Source organism: Numida meleagris, chromosome 10, assembly GCF_002078875.1.
Source record: "Numida meleagris isolate 19003 breed g44 Domestic line chromosome 10, NumMel1.0, whole genome shotgun sequence".
Lineage (NCBI taxonomy): Eukaryota > Metazoa > Chordata > Aves > Galliformes > Numididae > Numida > Numida meleagris.
Genome location: NC_034418.1, coordinates 2,387,126 through 2,406,291, shown reverse-complemented (window position 1 = coordinate 2,406,291; position 19,166 = coordinate 2,387,126). Strand labels below are relative to the sequence as shown.

The window sequence follows — 19,166 nt, the reverse complement described above, 5'->3', positions numbered from 1 at the left end:
ATAATCTGGCTGCATCTCTTCCTAGATTCGCTACATCTCCTTCATCTCATGAATTAATCCTCAGTTTAACTGAATTAGCCTAAAATAGCTAGCCACGCTGATTTTATAGTAACAAGAATCAAACCAGCACTTGATAACAAGGTCAGAGGACGATGCCTGTGGAAACTGGAAAAAGGTTTGTATCTACACTACCTAATTCCTACAAGACCTAAACTGAAATAAAAAGCTATGTATATATAATCACATTTAGCATTTGCAAAACCCTAGATAAATGAGGAGGAAAGAGTACGTTGTGAACAATCAAAACCACACGATCAGCTGAACGTACTTGGTATCCTGCAGGCTGTTCCCATTGTAGATGTACATGCGTTTCACAGTTGCTCCATGTGGAATTTGCAGAGAAGCCAGACCATGCGCAAAGTTAGGCTGGGGAGACAGAATCCTTCCTGTTACTTGACACATTAAAATCTCTTCAGGTCAAATATTACATTAAAAATACAGTACATGCTTACCAACCCAGGTAAGTCCCTAACCAAAGAAATGGAGGTTAAAAAAATAAATAAAAATTCCAACCTTGTACATGGTGTGAGTTTACATTACAGTACTCCAGGATTCCCAAGCTGGGGCGAAATGCTCACTACATTGATCCACCAAAAGATGGCACTAGTTTGTCAATTAGCCATGTGTGCAATGAGAATTCAAGTTTTCTTGGCTTTACCACTGACAACTAGAAATCTAAAAACATTTGAAATGATAGCCTACTTCTCAGAACTTAAATACAACCCATTGTAAAGGCAGAAGTTCTTTTTTCTCTTCCACAACATTAATTTCATCTCTTTAACATTTTTGATGGTTTGCAAAACGCCTTTATCTGATGAACACACATTCACTGCATAAATTTTCTGCTCCCCTTATCAATACATTCTTGCACTTTCAGCTCTTTGGAACAAGAACTGACCTTTGTAGGAGCTCAGCCATTTCATTTAGAGATGCACTTGCAACTCATACACGAAAAGCTTCTACTTTCTCAGGACGTTCTATTTGGCTTATTGTTAGCTTTCAGCTTCTCTCCTTCGCATAAGGGGAAGGCCAACAAGGCTGACGTCCTGGTTATAGACCACCCAACCAGGATGAAGAGGCAGATTCTATAAGAAGCTGGTAGAAGTCACACAATCGCTAACCCTTGTTCCTATGGGGAATTTTAACCTACCAGATGTTTGCTGGAAATATAGTACAGCAGAGAGAAAACAGTCTAGGAGGTTCCTAGGGAGTGTGGAAGGTAACTTCCTGACATAGCTGGTAAGAGCCTACGAGGGAAGATGCCCTGCTATTACAAACAGACAAGGACTGATGGGAGATGTGGTGGTCAGAAGCCACCTTGGGCATAGCAACCACAAAACCATACAGTTCTTTACTCTTGGTTAAGTCAGGAGGGGGTCAACAGAACTGCTGTTTTGGACTTCTGAAGGGCAGACTTTGGATTGTTTAGGACATCAGTTGGGAGAGTCCCTTTGGAAACAATTTACCAGCTTTGGAAGAAGGGTCAGGCAATTCAAAGATTACAGGGAGGTTGCTAGGATATGCAGAGAGAAGATCAGAAAGTTGAAAGCCCAACTAGAATTTATGCAGGCCACTGTTGCAGAAGATAACAAAAGTTATTTTTTTACATTAACAACAAAAGGAGAGCCAAGAATAATCTCTACCCTTTACTGGATGCACCAGTGAATACTACCAAGGATGAGGAAAAGGCTGAGGTACACAATTTCTTCTTTGCTTCTGTCTTTAATAATCAGACCAGTTATCCTCAGGGTACTCAGCCCCATGAGCTAGAAGACAGGGGTGGGAAGCAGAATAAACCCCCACAGTTCAGGAGGAAACAGAGACCTGCTGGTCTACCTGTGGCCAGATGGGACCCACGCGAGGGTGCTGAGGGAGCTGGCACAAGTCGTTCTCAGGCTGTCTCCATCATTTATCAGCTGTACTGATCAACCAGGGAGGTTCCAGGCAGCTGGAGACTTCCTAATATGATGCCCATCTACAAGAAGGGTTGGAAGGGGGATTCGGGCAACTACATGCCTGCCAGCCTGACCTCGGTAGCAGGGAAGGCCTGCAATCATGCAGCACATGTGGGACAGCCAGGGGATCAGGCCCAGCCAGCATGGGCTCATGAAAGGCAGGTCCTGTCCAAGCAACCTCATCTCCTTCTATGACCAGGTGAGTCACCTGGTAGATGATGAAAGGGCTGTGGATGTAGTCTACCTGGACTTTAGTAAAGCCTTTGACCCTGTCTCCCACAGAGTTCTTCCGCAGAAGCTGGCAGCTCATGGCTTGGACAGGTATGCTCCTCACTGGTTAAAAAACTGCCTGGAAGCCTGGGCCCAGAGGGTGTTGGTGAATGGCGTTCAAACCAGCTGGTAGCCAGTCACAAGTAGTGCTCCTCAGGGGTCAGAATTAGGGACAGTCCTCTGATGATCTGGACAAGAGGATCGAGTGCACCCTCAATACGTTTACAGATGATGCCAAATTGGGAGGAAGCACTGATCTGCTTGAAAGCAGGAAGGCTCTTCAGAGGGATCTGGATAGGCTGGATCAACAGGCTGAGATCGGCTGGATAAGGTTCAGCAAGATCAACTGCTGGGTCCTGCACTTTGGTCACATCAAACCCAGGCAGTGCTACAGGCTTGGGGCAGAGTGGCTGGAAAGCTGAACAGCAAAAAAGGCTCCGGGGGTGTTAGATGACAGCCAGCTGAGCGTGAGCAAGAAGAGCAATGGCATCCTGGCTTGTATCAGAAATAGTGCAGCCAGCAGGACAGGGAAGTAATCATACTCCTGTACTCAGCCCCGGTGAGGCCACACTCCAAATACTGTGTTCAGTTCTGGGTCCCTCACTACAGGAAAGACACTGAGACCCTGGAAGGCAGCCAGAGAAGGGCAAAGGAGCTACAAAGGGCCTGGAGAACAAGTCTTACAGAGAGTAGCCGAGGTTGTTCAGTCTGGAGAAGACAAGGCTCAAGAAGACCTCATCACTATGCAGCTCCCTGAAAGGATGCTGTAGTGAGGCAGGGATCAACCTCTTCTTCCAGGTAACTATTGATAAGACAAGAGGTTGCAGCCTCAAGTTGCACTATAGTTCAGCTTGGATATTAGGAACAATTTCTTCTCCAGAAGAGAGGTGAGGCACTGGCAGAGGCTGCCCAGGGAGGGGGGGAGTCATCGTGGAGATGTGGCACTGAGGGACACGGTTCGTGGGCACGGTGGGGTGGGCTTACAGTTGAACTAGATCATCTTAGAGGTCTTTTCTAACCTTAATGATTCTAGTACATCTGAACTCAGCTGACCTTCATTACTGCTAAATGGTAACTTTCCCTAAACAGCTCCCTGCTTTCTCGTATGTTGAAATAAAACTTCTAAAGACCTAAGCTGTGACATGAAAAAAATGCCATCATGGTGGTTGATTTCTCACACTTTGATTCAACGCTTTTCCCTTTTATTAGTGGTACCATACCACACACATCCTTCTTAACTGAGGACCACAGACAAAACTGAAAGCAGCCCCAGCCTCATACAAAACAAGCTGTATGTTGATTTCCATTAGCACAGGTGGAAATAACAGAAGACATGATCTTATTTCCACTATACACAGAGATTTCCAAAGATTTCAGAGATCACAGTAATACATTCAATCAGTCAGTAATTCATCCAAACATTTAGCGAACGTGCCAACAGGCATCACAAATAGACCTCATTCACTTGGCTTTCTAAAAGCACTCATACTGAAGGACACTTAAGACGAAAATGTATTTTATGAACCCTGTCCTAGTTTTGTTGCATAATCGTTCTGATGAGATTCAAAAATATCTGATAAAGAAACAGCTCCGCATTAGATTGCTTAATATTTATGTACTTGCACAGAGAGAGCTCATATTTTTAGCAGATTCTTTTCAACAGAATTGTTAGTCCCAGTGTGTGATACAAGCAAAAGCTTTAAGCGCGTGTCCTCTGGTAAAAGGAGGAGAATGTTGAACTTCAAAATGAATACACAGCACAAATAAGAGCACAACTGAGGAGTTAAATTTCTTCGAAATTACTAGTTTCTTTTACTTGCAGGCTAGACATGCTGTAGGTGATATTTTGCAAGTACCATAGAGGCAAAAAGACTATCCATTAACCAAGAATGATTGCTGACCTCGTACTTTGGAGTTTCAGTCCAGGAGTCTAGCTGAAAAGAAAACGACAGTCCTCTGAAATTGAGGTGAAAGAGTTGTTCAGCTGAATTATACACTAAAAGAGGAAAAAGAAAGGAAAAAACCGTTACAAAGAATTGACAAAATTCCCTAGCAGTTAAGATCTAACAGCACTTTCACATCAGGTCAATTAATTTACTAGGTCCGAGGATGTGGGTGGGAAGAACAGTCACACAGAGCACTAACTGGTTTGCTTCTCAATTGTTGCAGTTGAAAGACAGCACAGAGAAACCTTGAATTTATTAAAATAAGAGTTATCTATGTAAGCCTGTAGGCACTAATATATCCCTAATGAAGCAATTATATAATGCAACAATCGCTTAACACTATTAAAATAGTTCCAGCAGCTACTATACCACTAAACAACTCTGTTTGCTGTTGTGTGACACTTGCACATCACTGACCAAGAGGTGTTTCAGGCACAAGGGCCCAGAACGTTGGTCAAATTGGTATTTCACACCGCTGGGAGGCAAGGTCCTGGGGGGGGAGCTCATAGGTCCTTCCCTGTCTTTTCCAAGGAGAGCTCCAGCTTGCACGCCCCAGTAATACAAGAAGGAAAGGCTTCAGATACACAAGTCCCGAGCCATTTGCAACAATAATTAAAAATAGCATCATCAGAAACATTTGCCAATAGGCCAGCTTTTAAAAAGGATAATAAATCAGGGCACACACAGACTTCCAGTTGTCATCATGTCATGAATATCCCGATTTATTGCAATAAATTGCTCAACATCATCTATAAACAGCAATAAAAGTCACTCCAGTGTTTACTCCAATGAGACATTGATTTGTGAGAACGAGGAAAGCTTAAAAACAATGTCAGGAGACTGGGAGCTCGGGAACAGCTTTGGAACTGATGCTGCTGGATTCAACCTGCCCCTAGTAGCCGCTGGGTGGAACACAGTGTTCTTCTAACACACCGGAGCTGGTTCAGTTGCAGAAGGGCCTGAAAACAGCAGAGGCAAAAAAACCAAAAAAACAAAAAAACACATACCACAATAAAGAAACCCTGCAGCAAGAGAAGCTGCTTTCTTCCACTTTACCAGTTGAAATTGGTTCAATTTTTTTTTCTTACTGTTTCACATTTAAGAAAACATAGTAGCTTATCATTTAGAGAGAAAAAGCATTTCACTGTGGCTTTGTTTTTGTTTGTTTTTAAAACAAAGTGCCTTTTAGATGTTCAGCTTCGGAGACATGTCACAAGATAGCTGTACGATGCCAGACTGCCCAGGATAGAAAAATAATGGTTAGGCAATAAGCATTAAGCTTTCAGAAGTCATCATTTGTCTTTTCTGCAGAATGTGCTGGTTAAGAGCATTTTCCCTGCCCGTCACTCACAGCAAAACGTGTGGGGAGAGGGAAATGTTTTGATCTGAAGGAAAATTACACAAGTCTCTCTCATGTGATAAATTATGATGCATCTTTTCCAAAGCCCACAGCCAGCTGGAGAAGTGTTTTTCCCCTAGTCATGCCAAGTGTGATATCTGATTATACACATCGCATCGATTCCCATCCCCTACAATGTTTGTTGATGCTGAGGTTTAAAGGGCAAGGAACTTATTTATCCTTAAGTTCTCTCATATGTCCCTTAAGATCCTATGTCACAACTACCTATGTGAGTTTGAGTTGTTAGGGTTGTTCATTTTTTTTGTTTGGTTGGTGGTTTTTTTTTTTTAAACTCGCTACCCAGGTACCCTGCAGACTAATTCTGCTAGAAATAGCTGAATTTGCAAAAGGACTGCTTCTTTGCTGCTGCATTCTGGGTGAGGGAATGGGAGGAAGCCTGCCTTCCAGGAAAGTAGCAAAGTGTGGGCAGCTGGGAAAAGTTCCCATAGAGCTGGCTGGGACAAAGCCACAGCTACCAGCAAAACGGAGCCAGCCCTGACCAAAACAGAGGTAGAGTGAGAAGTCAAGTCCCACTGGTCTCAAGAACAAGACTTTTCTGGCACCTCAGGAGAGCCTGGGCAACCTCCGAGAGCTACAGAGCTGGAATACAGGGGTCTCCCCCTTCCAGTAACACCACTGCAGCACTTCTCTCTCTGAGTGCTGTTCAAGCCCACAACCCTTACCCACGCTGAGCAGCACTTGGGCAAGCAGCCACATCCACGAGGATGCAGAACAGGATGTGATTGCAACAGAACCACTGGCAAGAGCAAGCACTCCCCAGCAGGAGCTCAGGTCAGGAGATCGTGGAAGGAAGATGGAAAACTGGGATAAAGCCTTGGCTTTCATGAAGCTGTTGACCTTCAAAGCACTCATATTTCAATCAGTTCCATGGCAAAGGTACTACAACATTTCAAACTAACACTGGCCAAAAGGTAACAAAGCTGGTTACAATTTTTCTGATGACTTTTTCAAAACCACTGATTGGGCAAAAGCAGAACTGCTCACTGAAGGTTTCAACAAAAAAAAAAACGTTGCTAACCTTTTGAAACTATCACCATGTCCTGTTGCAGGAAAGTTCTGCTGCAACCACCCTGGTTTTAAGGGAAATCCAAAACTTTGTTATGAAATTCTAGTGGATTTTAACAGAGTGACAAACAGGATACTCTTCATCTTAAAGAGTCTGCACTGGATCTTATGGGAAGTAACAGAACAAAGAAGGAGAGAGATGACTGCGTCATACTTTCATTCACAGAGGCTAGCATTGGGTCCTTTTGTCACACTGTGATGGGGAAAGTTTTCCCACCTTTCTCTCCCCACATCAACTCAAATTTTGGGGGGGGGGGGGGGTGTGAAAACACCATCGTCATTCCTCCCACATGCTGAAAACTACTGTATTGTGTGCATTTACTTGTCTTTGCCTTTTCTGTTTAAAAAGAAAATGACAAAAAATGACCAAAAGACCAAAACTTTGCACTGCATGATACACTTTAAACATTCTTTATGACGATCAGACTGCTTACTGGAGAGTAACTCTACGTAGGCTGTAAATAGAAGACACTGGATTTCCAAAATTAAACAGAATAAGTATTTGCACTAGGGAAACAGTGATTGAGGCCAACAGCTTAAATAGATTTGCATATCTACAGGTCACCAGGTGAAAACTATCATCAGACAAAGCAAGCGAGTTTTAATTGAATATGCCAGGTGCACAACGATCTGGAGAGCTCAGCATGAGAACACGTGACTCCAAACAACTCAAGTGCTTGCATGCAATTTTAATACAGTAATAAAACATGTTTTTCCTATCAAAAAACAATGCTTACAGCTGAGATATTTATTTCTAAGTTTCATAACACCACAATTTTACAATAACTTTCTTTAAGTATTGGCAAATTGCCTTCATCACAGAACACATTAAAAGTTATAAATTGTCAAGGGCACAGCGTCACTTTTACCCTTCCTAAACTTGACAAAGTTCTTGTACATACTATTTCCGTAATAGCTAACTATAGATCTCAGAGTTTGCCCAAGAGGAAATGCTAAGATCATGACCAAAGTGAAATTTAAAAAGGCTTACTCTGCTCCTTGGAGTATTACAGCTTGAAATCTTCCAAACTTCATTTATCTCAATCTGATATTCAACCACTACAGCAGGCTTTTATGCAATGATATTACTTTAGCCACATGACCCTCCACAGTTAATAAACCCTGTTCTGTGATGTGCGAGAAACTGCCTGCAGAAAACAGGCACAAAGTCTGGACACGCAACCACCAGCGATCACAAATAGTGCCAGCCTTTTTGGGATCACCCTGTCTACTGCAAATGGAGTCAGCCAAGCCAAAAATAGAAAAAGATATCCCAACCACACGCAGTTCATCTTCTTTCCCATTATGCCAGTTTGGGGCTCCATTTCTTGAAGGTTCCTGAGCAGTTTAATTACAAATATCCTCCACTTCAATTTCTCCACTTGCTTACTCTCATCACTTAGCAAACCCCCCAGACAAACTCAATTTTCACACGTAAGCAGGGAGCTTAACAAAATAACACTTCTGCTATAGAGGAGTTGAAGGGCTCTGTAAGAGCCACTGTGCGTTCAAGTCAGGTTAAAGAAACCTGTCCCAGTTCTGGCCACACTGCCCCAAGGCTTCACACCTCCCAAGCACTCCCAGGAGCAGGAAGGAGGCACAGGGAGACGTGAACCACTTACACTTGGGCTCAGACTCGATCCTGCCCTAGGAGGAGCACAACCATGTCTCTCAGAGCACAGAGCGCAAGCAAACTGTCCTGGCTGCCTCTGCATGGAGATCAGCTCAAATGTCTGTATGTTCATGGTATACTTAATCCCTAAGGACACTTAAGAGCACACCATGCATAAGAATGTGTAAAAACAACAGTGCCAACAACAAAGCACAGAATTTTCTGGCACTGGCAGTTCAAGAGAGATCGTTAATGATATCTGAGAACAGCATTCTGTGCCAATGACTCCAGCTATAAAAACATGGCCACGCCGGAACACAACTTCAAATCACTTGAGAACAGAAGTCTCCGCACATTTCTCCAGGCAGACATACAGGAAAGGCTTTATAAAAAGAGGTTAGTCAATCTAGGTGCACTGATCATTCCCAGAAATATTTTGGCTTACCTCCTGGATGCGTTGCTCCAAACGACTGATCAATTTGTTCTATGGTTGGAGCAATTGCCTGAGAGTTAAAATGGACACCACTGAAAAACAAAACGAGTCTGCCCTAAGAGTACTGAATGATGATATAAATGTTTACTAAAGGCAATGCCACACTTAAATTGGAGAAGTCTCCAAGACTGAAGGAAATGAGTAACTTTCTTCAAAAGCAGCACTTGGTTATCTACGTTTATTTACTAACAGTTATTGTTTTCTTAACAAGAATGGTTGAAAAATGAATTCAGAATGAAAAAAGGAGAGGAAGCAGTCACTGTAATAAAAAAAAGATCATTGGAGGTCTTAAATCACTTACCAATATTTTAACTTCACCTTAGTCAAGTCATAAACTTCAATCACCTGAAACACAGGAAATAAACATTACCACATTTGCACATCATAACAGAGGGAAATTCTTGTCGGAAGGCAGGGAAAGCACAGCCAGCTCGTAGAGCTTGGTTCCCTCCCTCTCAGCTCTGCCAGGATAAATCTCAGACTGACGGAACTCCAAAAACTCATTCAGCAATTGCACATCCAAAACCAGTACTCAAGAACAGCTATGGACTCAGCACAGTACCCCTGGATCCTGTGTAGATCAGTATTGATGTGCAGACAGTAGCCCCTCCACTAGCATGCCAGCACCTTGATTTCTGTGGACTACTCTTAGGCAAGATCAAAGGCAATCTAGATAGGGGATCCTCTAGTGAAAACCAAGCAGCCGGCCGTTCTTTGGGTCGCTCTTACTACCCAGAAGAATGCCTCTACAGGGCAGCAATTCCTAGTGCTGACTTCACTGCTTCCACTTTCCAACTCTTTTTTTTTTTTTTTTAAAAAGGAAAAGATGAATACAGCAAAACTAAGCAGTAACATTCCATCATTCCATTTCCATCTCTCCAAGCACTGCACGAAACGTGAAGAATAGTCCACAAGGAATCAAAGCCACAGTACCTAGTTCTAGTGTATATTAAATATTTCACACTTCATTCAATGTTCTAGGGGGCTCCCCTGCAGTCAGTACTAGGTATGTAAATATTAGGTACGGCTCTTCTGTTCCAAAGACATTATTGCAAACTGACATCCAGGATTGATTTTGATGTTATTTTTACACGACTGTTACCAGATTCTGGAGCTACACTGAGCAGTAGGCAGATTATAGTTCTTTGAGTAAACACAGTCAAACAACATCTTCTTCCACCCTGCATTTGTGTTCCTCTGTCAGCAGGAAAAGGAAGATAGGCAGAGCCCATCATAACTGCTGTAAAGAAAAAGTAAAGTGCTCTTTATGTTTTGGAAGGATACACTGTACAGCTAGAGCACAAAGCAGAATTCTGCAGGGACCTCGTCTCTGTGTGTGGCTGTAAAGCCTAAAAATATCACCAGCAAAGAAGGAAGTCCTGGTTTGGGGAGATGCCTGGCAAATAACCCTAAATAGAGCTACTTGCAACGCCCAAACCACTATATATTAAAAAATCAAAGAAAAATCAACATTCAGTGGTATGCTGTTGACTCATAAAAAGCTGGAAAAGTTCTCTGAAGCATTTCTAGTTTGCTCGGAAAGCCCACATATTTCAAGACACAAGCAACAAGCGTAGCACAAAGCACGTAACTTTAAAATTATGGCAAAGCTGTGCTAAAGAAGAGCAAACAAATTTCTCTTCTCAATAGACAGATGCTCTCCTGAAGTTCTGCTGAACGCAACAGGACAAAACAAAGAGCAACCAAAGAGAACCTCCAATGAAGGGCAGCACACTGCAGCGTGGGGTGCCCCATGGAGAAATACACTGCCAGCAGGCACCAGTTAGCCATTAGCCCTCTTCCCATAATTCAGGTGGAAAGGCGATTCATGTCAATGTTGCTTTTTGCTTACACAAAGGAAGAAACAAGCACAACTCTGCAAAATTTAAATCTAGTCCAAAGATCTTGTCAAAATCATGAAAGACATAGATCAAAGAAACAATGCAGCAGGCCATAGCGCTAGAAAGCAGTTTATTTTTGAGGCCACAGAAGATTAGCACGATTCATTCTACGTATAGAGGAACAAACAACTGGGAAGACCAAGAACAATTCCTGACTACACTAGCAGAAGGCAGTGAGCTGGCTTAGCAGAGTAAAATCTGCTGTTTAGTCACATGGGCTGTTTTGATGGATCCTACTGAGTATGGATCACAGATATGTCCAGGTGTCTTCTCATCAGCAGTAATAGAGCAGCATTATAAAACTAACTTCTACCCCTTGGAGCTGGGCAGGAGTCACTGCAGTAAAATTCACAGTAGAGCAACACCTTCGGAATCTGACCCAACCTCCTTCATACTAGCTCCAAACTCATGTAACATCTGCATTGCTTTGGCTCCTGAAAGTGAACAGAGGGACTGCTCAGACCTTCTGGCACTCCCTGAACAAAGGGATAGAACTTTTTAGGAATACTGCTACCATGAGCTACTTTGGGTCTGTCAAGCCTTCCAGTTTTTGTAGCTTTCTTTCAACCTCCTTCTCACAACCAAATCCAACTGCAAGACTGCATTAAAAAAAAAAATCACAGAAAGCAAAGAAATAAGAAAAACTTCCCAATTTTTCCAGTTTTGCTGCTGCTGAGCAACACTGAAAACAGTGCCATAACTCAAAAACAGGCATTACTTATTCTAAACCTACACTATTCTTCAACAAGTGCTGCTACTCTCTTTGAAGCAATCCCACAGAATTTCTTCCGCAAAGCTTCTGGAATAGTTTTACAAGTAGTTTTCATAGCACTGCATGCTTCTACACAGCTTTCCTCTCCATAGTTAACAAGCAAAAGATGTATCACTTGATCACTGAATCACTACATACCAGAAGAGGTTGGTTCATGTGTTTTGTTTTTAAACAAAATTCTAAAACATCATGGGGAGAAAGACAAGGCAAAAATCCCAGCATGTTTCTTACAACACCGAGCACTGAAGCGACACCAAAAAGAAAGACCTTCAAAAATTGCTTGGAGATGCAAAGATATGGCAAATACTACCTGCAGTAATTCAAAAAAGAGTATTGTGACATTCAAATAGTTGGTGAGGAGTAAGATGTCCACTTGGAATGATTCAGTTTTGAGTTCTGACTCCTCAGAAAACAAAAATATTTTGCCAAGATTTCCTACAGGTATAGCCTACATTGATGAAGTACTATCTGGCAAAGAATTCATGAGATGTTACCTCAAAAACTGTAAATGCAAGTAAACATCCTGAATAACTGTAAGTTCCAAACCTTAATAAAAAATAAAAATCATGTTACTGTAGGAATGAGTTTGCAAAACAGAAACTTTTGCAAGGCAATTACAATACAATTACAATAGCGATGTTTTGCTGCTGTTTGTATTAAGTAAAGAGAAGGCAGCTCCAGCTCCCACTGCTGCAAAGCCTGGGAGCATGGATGTGAGCACCATACTCCAAACTTACCTCAAGGGTAAGCACAGATTTTCTGGCATCGCATTTAACCCTACACTTCTGCTTTCAACTGCTAAATGTCCAACAGCTTGGCAGCTGGAGCAGAGTACTTGCACACAATTAGCCCCATCAGGCCCTGAGCACTGAGCAGAGAACCGTGCTCAGCTGGCTGTTTGCCAAAGCCTGAATTTGTGATCATCCCAAATAACGAGGAAGTTAGATACAGTGATTTTAAATGCTGCAGTTATGAAAGCTTTTTAAAATGCTGTAGTGATTCAGCCATATCTCTGAGTCCCACAGAGATCCCTTTCACATCACTTTTATAACAGACTTTTGGAGACCATAAATGCCATGGGAGGTTAGCAACCAGCCTGTCCTTTATTTTGCAACTTAACTACATAGAGCACAGAGGCAGAACGGCACTTGGTCACCTGAAAGAGCAGATGTAGAATTGCAAAAAAGAAATGCCATTTGTTATCACAAGGCAGCACTAAATATGGTACATTAAATGCATAAAAGGATCACATACTTATTTACACTACTTTAACTATCAGTATATCCTAGTTTTGCACTTTTTTCTTTGCAGGAAGGGTGTTTTATTACCTTAAGTCTCTGATTGAAAGCATCAAACAGCAGTTTGATTCCATCCTGAGTCAGGTTAAGGATGAGGTCGTGGCTAAGAGGTGACTGCAAAACAAGGAAAGCTGTTAGGCTTGTGATTTCAAGGCTTCTCTGCTCAGATATATAATCAGTGTACAAATGGGTTGCCTTGGAAAAAAACAAAACTGCTACAGAAAACAACTGTTTGTTCAATGAATATGTATATTGGAAATACATTTGGCCACAGCCTCCAGTTGTCTTACAACAACAAAGAGAATCTCTGAATCCTGCAAGAACTCCCAGAAGGGAACCTGTCCATTATTAAGCTGAGGGGGAAAACAAGCATCCTCAAAAACGAACATGTCAAGCTTAGTATCACACAAAGACATCACTCAGGGGCAGTGTGCCACAATCCTGGCACATGGAATAACAGCCCATCTGACATCTTGCATCAGAACTGTGACATCACTCAACACAAAGACGGCAAGAGGGCTCTCCACTTCAGAAAGCCAGGAGCATCACAGTCTTTTCCAGGCTCACTGAAAAGGAAGGCTTCAGACTCTTCTGTTGTGAATTTCAGTTTCCTTAGTTACTGTGAATCATAATAACTCAAGGCCTAATTTGCAGTCTGCTGGAGTCAATAGGAGACATTCCACTGGCTTCCCTGCATCTGGACAGGCTCCACACCACCTCGGCCTGCTGCGAACTTCTGGAAGCAGCTCACTCTAGCGCTGGTACAACCATGCACATACTGTCTGCTGGTCCTAATTCAGCTATTTGATCATCTACCACCTAAACACGTTCCCTTTGAAAAGTTCTACCTTCCGTAACTGTCTGCTCACAGGAGGAAAGAGGCTACACAATGGGCAATACTCATGCCCTAGAGCTTCTCCAGTTGGTTATCCAGCAGAAGACTGACGCAGAATGGGACATCTGGGGCACATTCTGGCTTCTGCATGAGCAGCCACATCATACAGCCCTTCTCATGAATTAAGCAGTCTTAAAACTGCTACTCTACTTCTTTGCTTTACCGGGGGAAGTCTGGGTGTTGACTGTCAGAACTCTAGTTTTCATCCCAAATTTTCGAGATGAGAAGATGTGCTGTCATGCCAGCACCACAGCCTGGATACTTCTGTGCATCTCCCACCCCTTCCCAGCTCACATCCTCAGTGTCACGTTGCTAGGTCCAAACGAGCCAGAGGGCTTTCAAGCCCCTGCGCTGCCGATTTCCCATTTCCCTTGCTGGCTCCCCTTGTGCTCTCTGAAGTCCCAAGAGCACCCTGCACAGCAGCAATACTTCACTCACTATTGCTGGCAAACCTCTTCTGACTTGGTCTGCAATTGAAGCAGCACTGTCTTAGAGCCCCAAGCCTGAGAAAAAAGGTCTAGTTCTGATCCTAGGAGGGTTTGCTTTTTTTTTTCTTAAGTCCCTTATAAAATTAATTCAGAAAGGCTACAGATACAGCAAAAAAAACCCACATGCTGCATTACATTCAAAATATACCAGCATGGTAGTTCTGAAATGGGATATGATCTGCTTCTCACTGGTTTCTAAGCAGGCTATTCCAAAACTAATGAGAGCACTACAAGTACTTTTGAGTGGGTGAGGAAAAAAAATACAACTGAGGAAAAGCCTGCTAATTATCTTAGCCAACAGCTCCTGCACCCCGCTGGTACAAATGCAGTTCTTGTAACTTTCAACGTGCAAAAGAGAAGCTCAGGTATGAAGAAGGAAGGTGTCAGGCAGCAGAGGGAGAGAAGGGCCTTCCCAGAGGAAGTAACAGATAGGCAGCCACGCTCCCAGTCTACGCAAACCTGCACGAAAAACTGTTATCACTGTGCTACCCCATCAGCACAATTCCAGAGGAAGGGATTGAGGAAGAGACAAATTAAGCACCCACTTAAACTGAACAAAAAGGAGTTAAAATTCTTTAGTCACGGAAAAGGGTTCATCAAGATTTGGCACCACTGGGCATCCCACTTACGTCAAGTTAAAAGGAGAGACGTGGGCAGATCTAATTGCATTTAATTGTTATATTAATTTTTGAAAGGAAGTGCTTGCTGCTGGAGTTCTAGGATCAGAAATTAGATGCAATAACTTGAAATAAGTAAATGCCCCATAAGAGGCACAGGTCCATCGGGCCTTCTAGCACAAGACTGCTTATCCTGTGACTCTACAAAGCCAAGAGGAACAGCAATCCCATTGCTTATCTAATCACACTTAGAAATAATTCAGGAACATACTGTAGTAAGACAACTAAAACACCTCCAACTGCATCAAGTACATGGAACTACATTTTCAATAGCTAAACATTCAGTCATCGTGAAAGCCACATCCCACATGATCTGAAACAAAGAAGGGTAATTCATCTAATTACATGAAATACGTATCTAGCAGGAAACCACCAGAGCTGAGCTTGCTCCTCAGCCATTCAGTTCTCGGTGTAAATGTGTGAGACCTCAATCAGTACTTCTAAAATAAAATTAAATGTTGGCAGACTTTGCAGTGAGTGCTCTGCTCCAGGTTGCCCAGGGGGCAGGGGAGTCACTGTCCCTGGGAGTGTCCCAGAGCCACGGGGATGTGGCACTGAGGGATGCAGTCAGTGGGCACAGTGGGGGTGGGCTTGGGGATCTGAGAGATCTTTCCCAACCTTAAGGATTCTATGACTTGAATATTACTGTAACATTTGACAACAACAATTAAAAAGGCTAGAATTACCTCTCAAACTACAGAACATTCCCTTTCTTGTAGGGAAAACAATAAAAACACCTCACCACTGCATACACAAAACTGCTGTCTGTTAAACCACTGCACTGTGTGTTGAGGATTATTACGCTTGATGCAAAACTGTTACAAAAGCCACACCTCTGATGTGAACTAGTTCTGTTTTGAGTAATATACGTGCCAGCATGATGCAGTATCAGTGTCGGCCATGGCACCCTAACTGCAGGACATAATGAGGCGAGCAATGCGACCAGACCATCTGTACTCACCTGCTCGCTGTAGAGAACTTGGACGTTCTTGATAATGCGACAGTGTTTCTGGAGAATCGCTACAGCCTGAGCCAAAGGCATTCCTGCAAGAAAAACAGCAGCATTTCTCCAGTTCAGAGACTGGCTCACCCTATGTTTGGACAGAAAGGTTACGGGTGAGGCAGAGAGCCATCATCAGCAAACAGTACATTACGACATACAGGCATGCAATCAACAAAGAAGCCTACCTGACTCATGCTATCAGCACAAACCTGTTCTCTAGAACAGAAAAGCCATTGTTTACCCACCAGCTTGTAGCATATAAGAGAAGTTCAGGTTGGCAATCCAGCCAACAAAAGGACAGCCCAGAGCAAATACCCACCAGCATCAGTCAGCGCTCTCATACACGCTCCACAAGCTCCTGGATGCATTTTACAGTGTATCTTTCAGTCAGGCTTGATAAGTTACCGAGCAGTTGCACAAGATAGATAGAAATATGACATATTCACAGCAGCTCTGCCGCTACAGCTGTAGGAAGGCACTTTATCTTCTCGGCTTACAGCTTCTTCAACGCACACCAGCTTCTAACAGAAAGCGGCTGGCAGATTTGAGAAGGAAAAGCAAGTGAAGATAAAGATACTCCAGCTGCAGCTTTGGGGCCTTTCCAAGTGGCATGCGATCGCACTCTCGGATTTGGCATTTATAAGATCGAGCATGAACCCATGATTTCGAGGTTTTATTCTTTACTAATTGCTGCAAGACAATTATGGTTTAGTTATCTGACATTTTGTTTACATTCCTCAACCTTTTCTTCACTGCTTCTAGTTCTTAAGCTTTAAGCAAATTGTCTTCATTAGAAAACTTCAGTAGAGGAGCTGCAGCTTCCTTCAGCTAACAGCTCGGGTACTGTGGAGTTTTCAGATAGCAGCTACACCCTTCACAGCGCACGCACCGAGTTCCAGAGCACCCTTCAGATATTATCTATGGAAAAAAGAAAACTCTCCCCAGCTATAAATCACACAGCGCTCCCCCAAGCAGCACCGGTTACGCTTTAACTCTCCTAACACTGAAGAAATCTTTGCAGTGCAGCACTGACCTACGTGCCTGTCACTCCTGTACAGTGCAGCCTTTCTGAGATTACGACACAGAGCTGCAGCAAAGTTTTATACATTAGAACTGCAATGATTCCGCTTGCAAATACCACATAAATATGTTTCCGGCAAAACTGTTTCCAAGAGCATGAGCTAATATAAAAAGCAGGTGGCTGTGCCTAGAAGTTTTACACCAGAAAATGCTACAGATTCAAAGAAGAGAGTACTCTTTTTGAGTATCCATCAACAGTAACAAAACCAAAATGCACAGAGGCACACAATAAAGCAGAACTGCTTCCTGTTCGCCAGGAAACAGCAGCCACCTTGCAGCCTGAGCAGCTGAATTCTGCAGCCTGCCTGGAAAAGACGGCGATGTATTAAATAATATTTCCAAAATGGAACCGCCTCCTGCTGTTGTTCATGATTCTGAGACCAAAGATGCTGCTGTGAAAGCTACGCATCTCTTAATCCAACAGAAGCTGTGCTTCCAAAAAAGTAAAGGTGATTTCAAAGCATGAGACTTATTTCCAAAGCGGGTGTTTCCAGGTTACTTGCAGAGCATATGCTCATGGCAAGCGCCAGCAGGGCTTCCTCTGAAATCCACGTGGTTAAAAGAAGCAAACACAGATCCAAGTAGGGTTTGTATCCCAACGTAACTGCTGCGACCGTGGGTCTCCAAGCGTGCAAACAGCTCACGTGACACCGTTACTCAGAGCTCTCTCACACTGCAAGCAAATAGACACGGGCTGATTTCATTCTGCTTTGCGGAGAATCAAGCAGACTCTGACGTGCAACTGTGCGTTAAAGCTACAAGCAGGAACCTAAATTCGCCGGGAGTAGGCCCCAGAACCCAAACACAGAGGAGACTGCGTCCTCCTCCTTCCAATAGCAGAGAGCCAAGGGAAGAGCAAGGAACGTGGGGTAGTTCACAGCACCCTTGTGGCACAGACACCCTGCTCCTCAATGAAAACACGGGAGCTCTAGCTCTCTGTGTTTCTGAAGGGGGTAAGAAGAACACAAGTCACAATGCACCAAAGGGAAGTGAAACATCGTTAGAAAAGAAAGTATAAAAGGCAGCAGAAATAAAAGTGTGCCTTAGAAATTACACGTCTAACACTAATAACACGGCTATAGGCACTAGAAAATAAGGATTTAATTGTTCTCTTTTCTTACAGCAGGAATGTAGCCTGAGAGGTGCAGTGACCCAGGTACCCAACCAAGCACCAGACTCAGCTTCAGTGAAATTTTTTAAGCTCTGGTCACACAGTGAGTCAACAGCGCAGCCAGAAACAGAATCCAAGAACTCATGTAAGAAGTTTTCCTGGCATTTCCCCCCAGTCATCTCCACCGCGGGTGCAATGCTGTGAGCCAGTCAGCAGGTCAGGAGCGCTGCCACGAGCGTGGCTGAGAGCGGACCTACACGGGTGCCGAGTGGAACAGCAGGGCAGCACGGATCCCGCTTCCAGCGGTGCTTCCACTTTGCAGAGCCAGAGCGGCTCCACCAGCAGGGACACGGCGCACAGCACCACGAGCACAGGGCAAAGTGTCTCGGTGCCGAGTCAGCCTCCTGCTCTGTACCATCAGGTCATGCTAATTATACATTACACTCATCACGTGGTGGCTATATTTACTGCAAGAATTGCAGCTGAGTTTCCTCCCTCTCACATCTATGCATATGTACACATAGACATAAACACAGTATATAATTTTAGCCATGAGACTGTGTTAACGGGCTTCTCTGGGGGGTTCTTGGGAAAACAAGAGTCACATCTCCATCCTTCCCTCTCTTTTTTCACTTTTTTTTTTTTAAAGAAGGAGACTGGGGGGAGTCAGTGCAGCGCATACCCCAGCAGTGGTCATTAACACAATTTCAGATCGCACCTGTTTACAGGTGATGGAGGGCAGCAGCCCTGTCCACAGCAGAGGGTTGGAGCTGGGTGGGCTTTGAGGTCCCTTCCAACCCAACCACGCTGTGGATCCGCACCCCAAGGGATCACACACCACCAGGCAGAATGCGAGGGCACGGGAACACCGTGGCGGCAAGGAGATCACCGAGATTTCCGAGGGTGAGACACTGCACTGCCTGGCCTCCAAAGCTGCTCTAACTCTCCCTCGAGCCGTCAGGCTGTACCCAACCCTAACCTCGCAGAAACATCAGCAGCCCTTGACGCTTGCTGCCTCCCACGAACAGCCCCAGCGCAGCGCTGCTCCTTGCGCCGCGGAGCACGAGGCACACACGCACCGCGCAGGCCGGCACCTGCCAAAGTTGGACGGGGACGGGGG

At 43.9% G+C, this 19,166-nt stretch overlaps 1 protein-coding gene across 3 annotated transcripts in view; it reads right to left on the bottom strand.

Annotated features, from left to right (window-relative positions):
- C10H16orf70 (chromosome 10 C16orf70 homolog) overlaps positions 1-19,166 on the bottom strand; it is a 32,945-nt gene that overhangs the window by 13,065 nt on the left and 714 nt on the right. For 2 of the 3 annotated variants that reach the window (XM_021408792.1, XM_021408790.1), the window contains exons 3-8: positions 15,814-15,896; positions 12,823-12,906; positions 9,123-9,166; positions 8,774-8,853; positions 4,187-4,281; positions 329-426 (exon numbers count right to left, since the gene is read on the bottom strand). In XM_021408792.1, the coding sequence (XP_021264467.1) occupies positions 329-426; positions 4,187-4,281; positions 8,774-8,853; positions 9,123-9,166; positions 12,823-12,906; positions 15,814-15,896 (484 nt within the window). Of the gene's footprint in view, positions 1-328; positions 427-4,186; positions 4,282-8,773; positions 8,854-9,122; positions 9,167-12,822; positions 12,907-15,813; positions 15,897-16,174; positions 19,108-19,166 lie in introns of those variants that run through there. The other variant, XM_021408791.1, reaches the window with a different exon arrangement.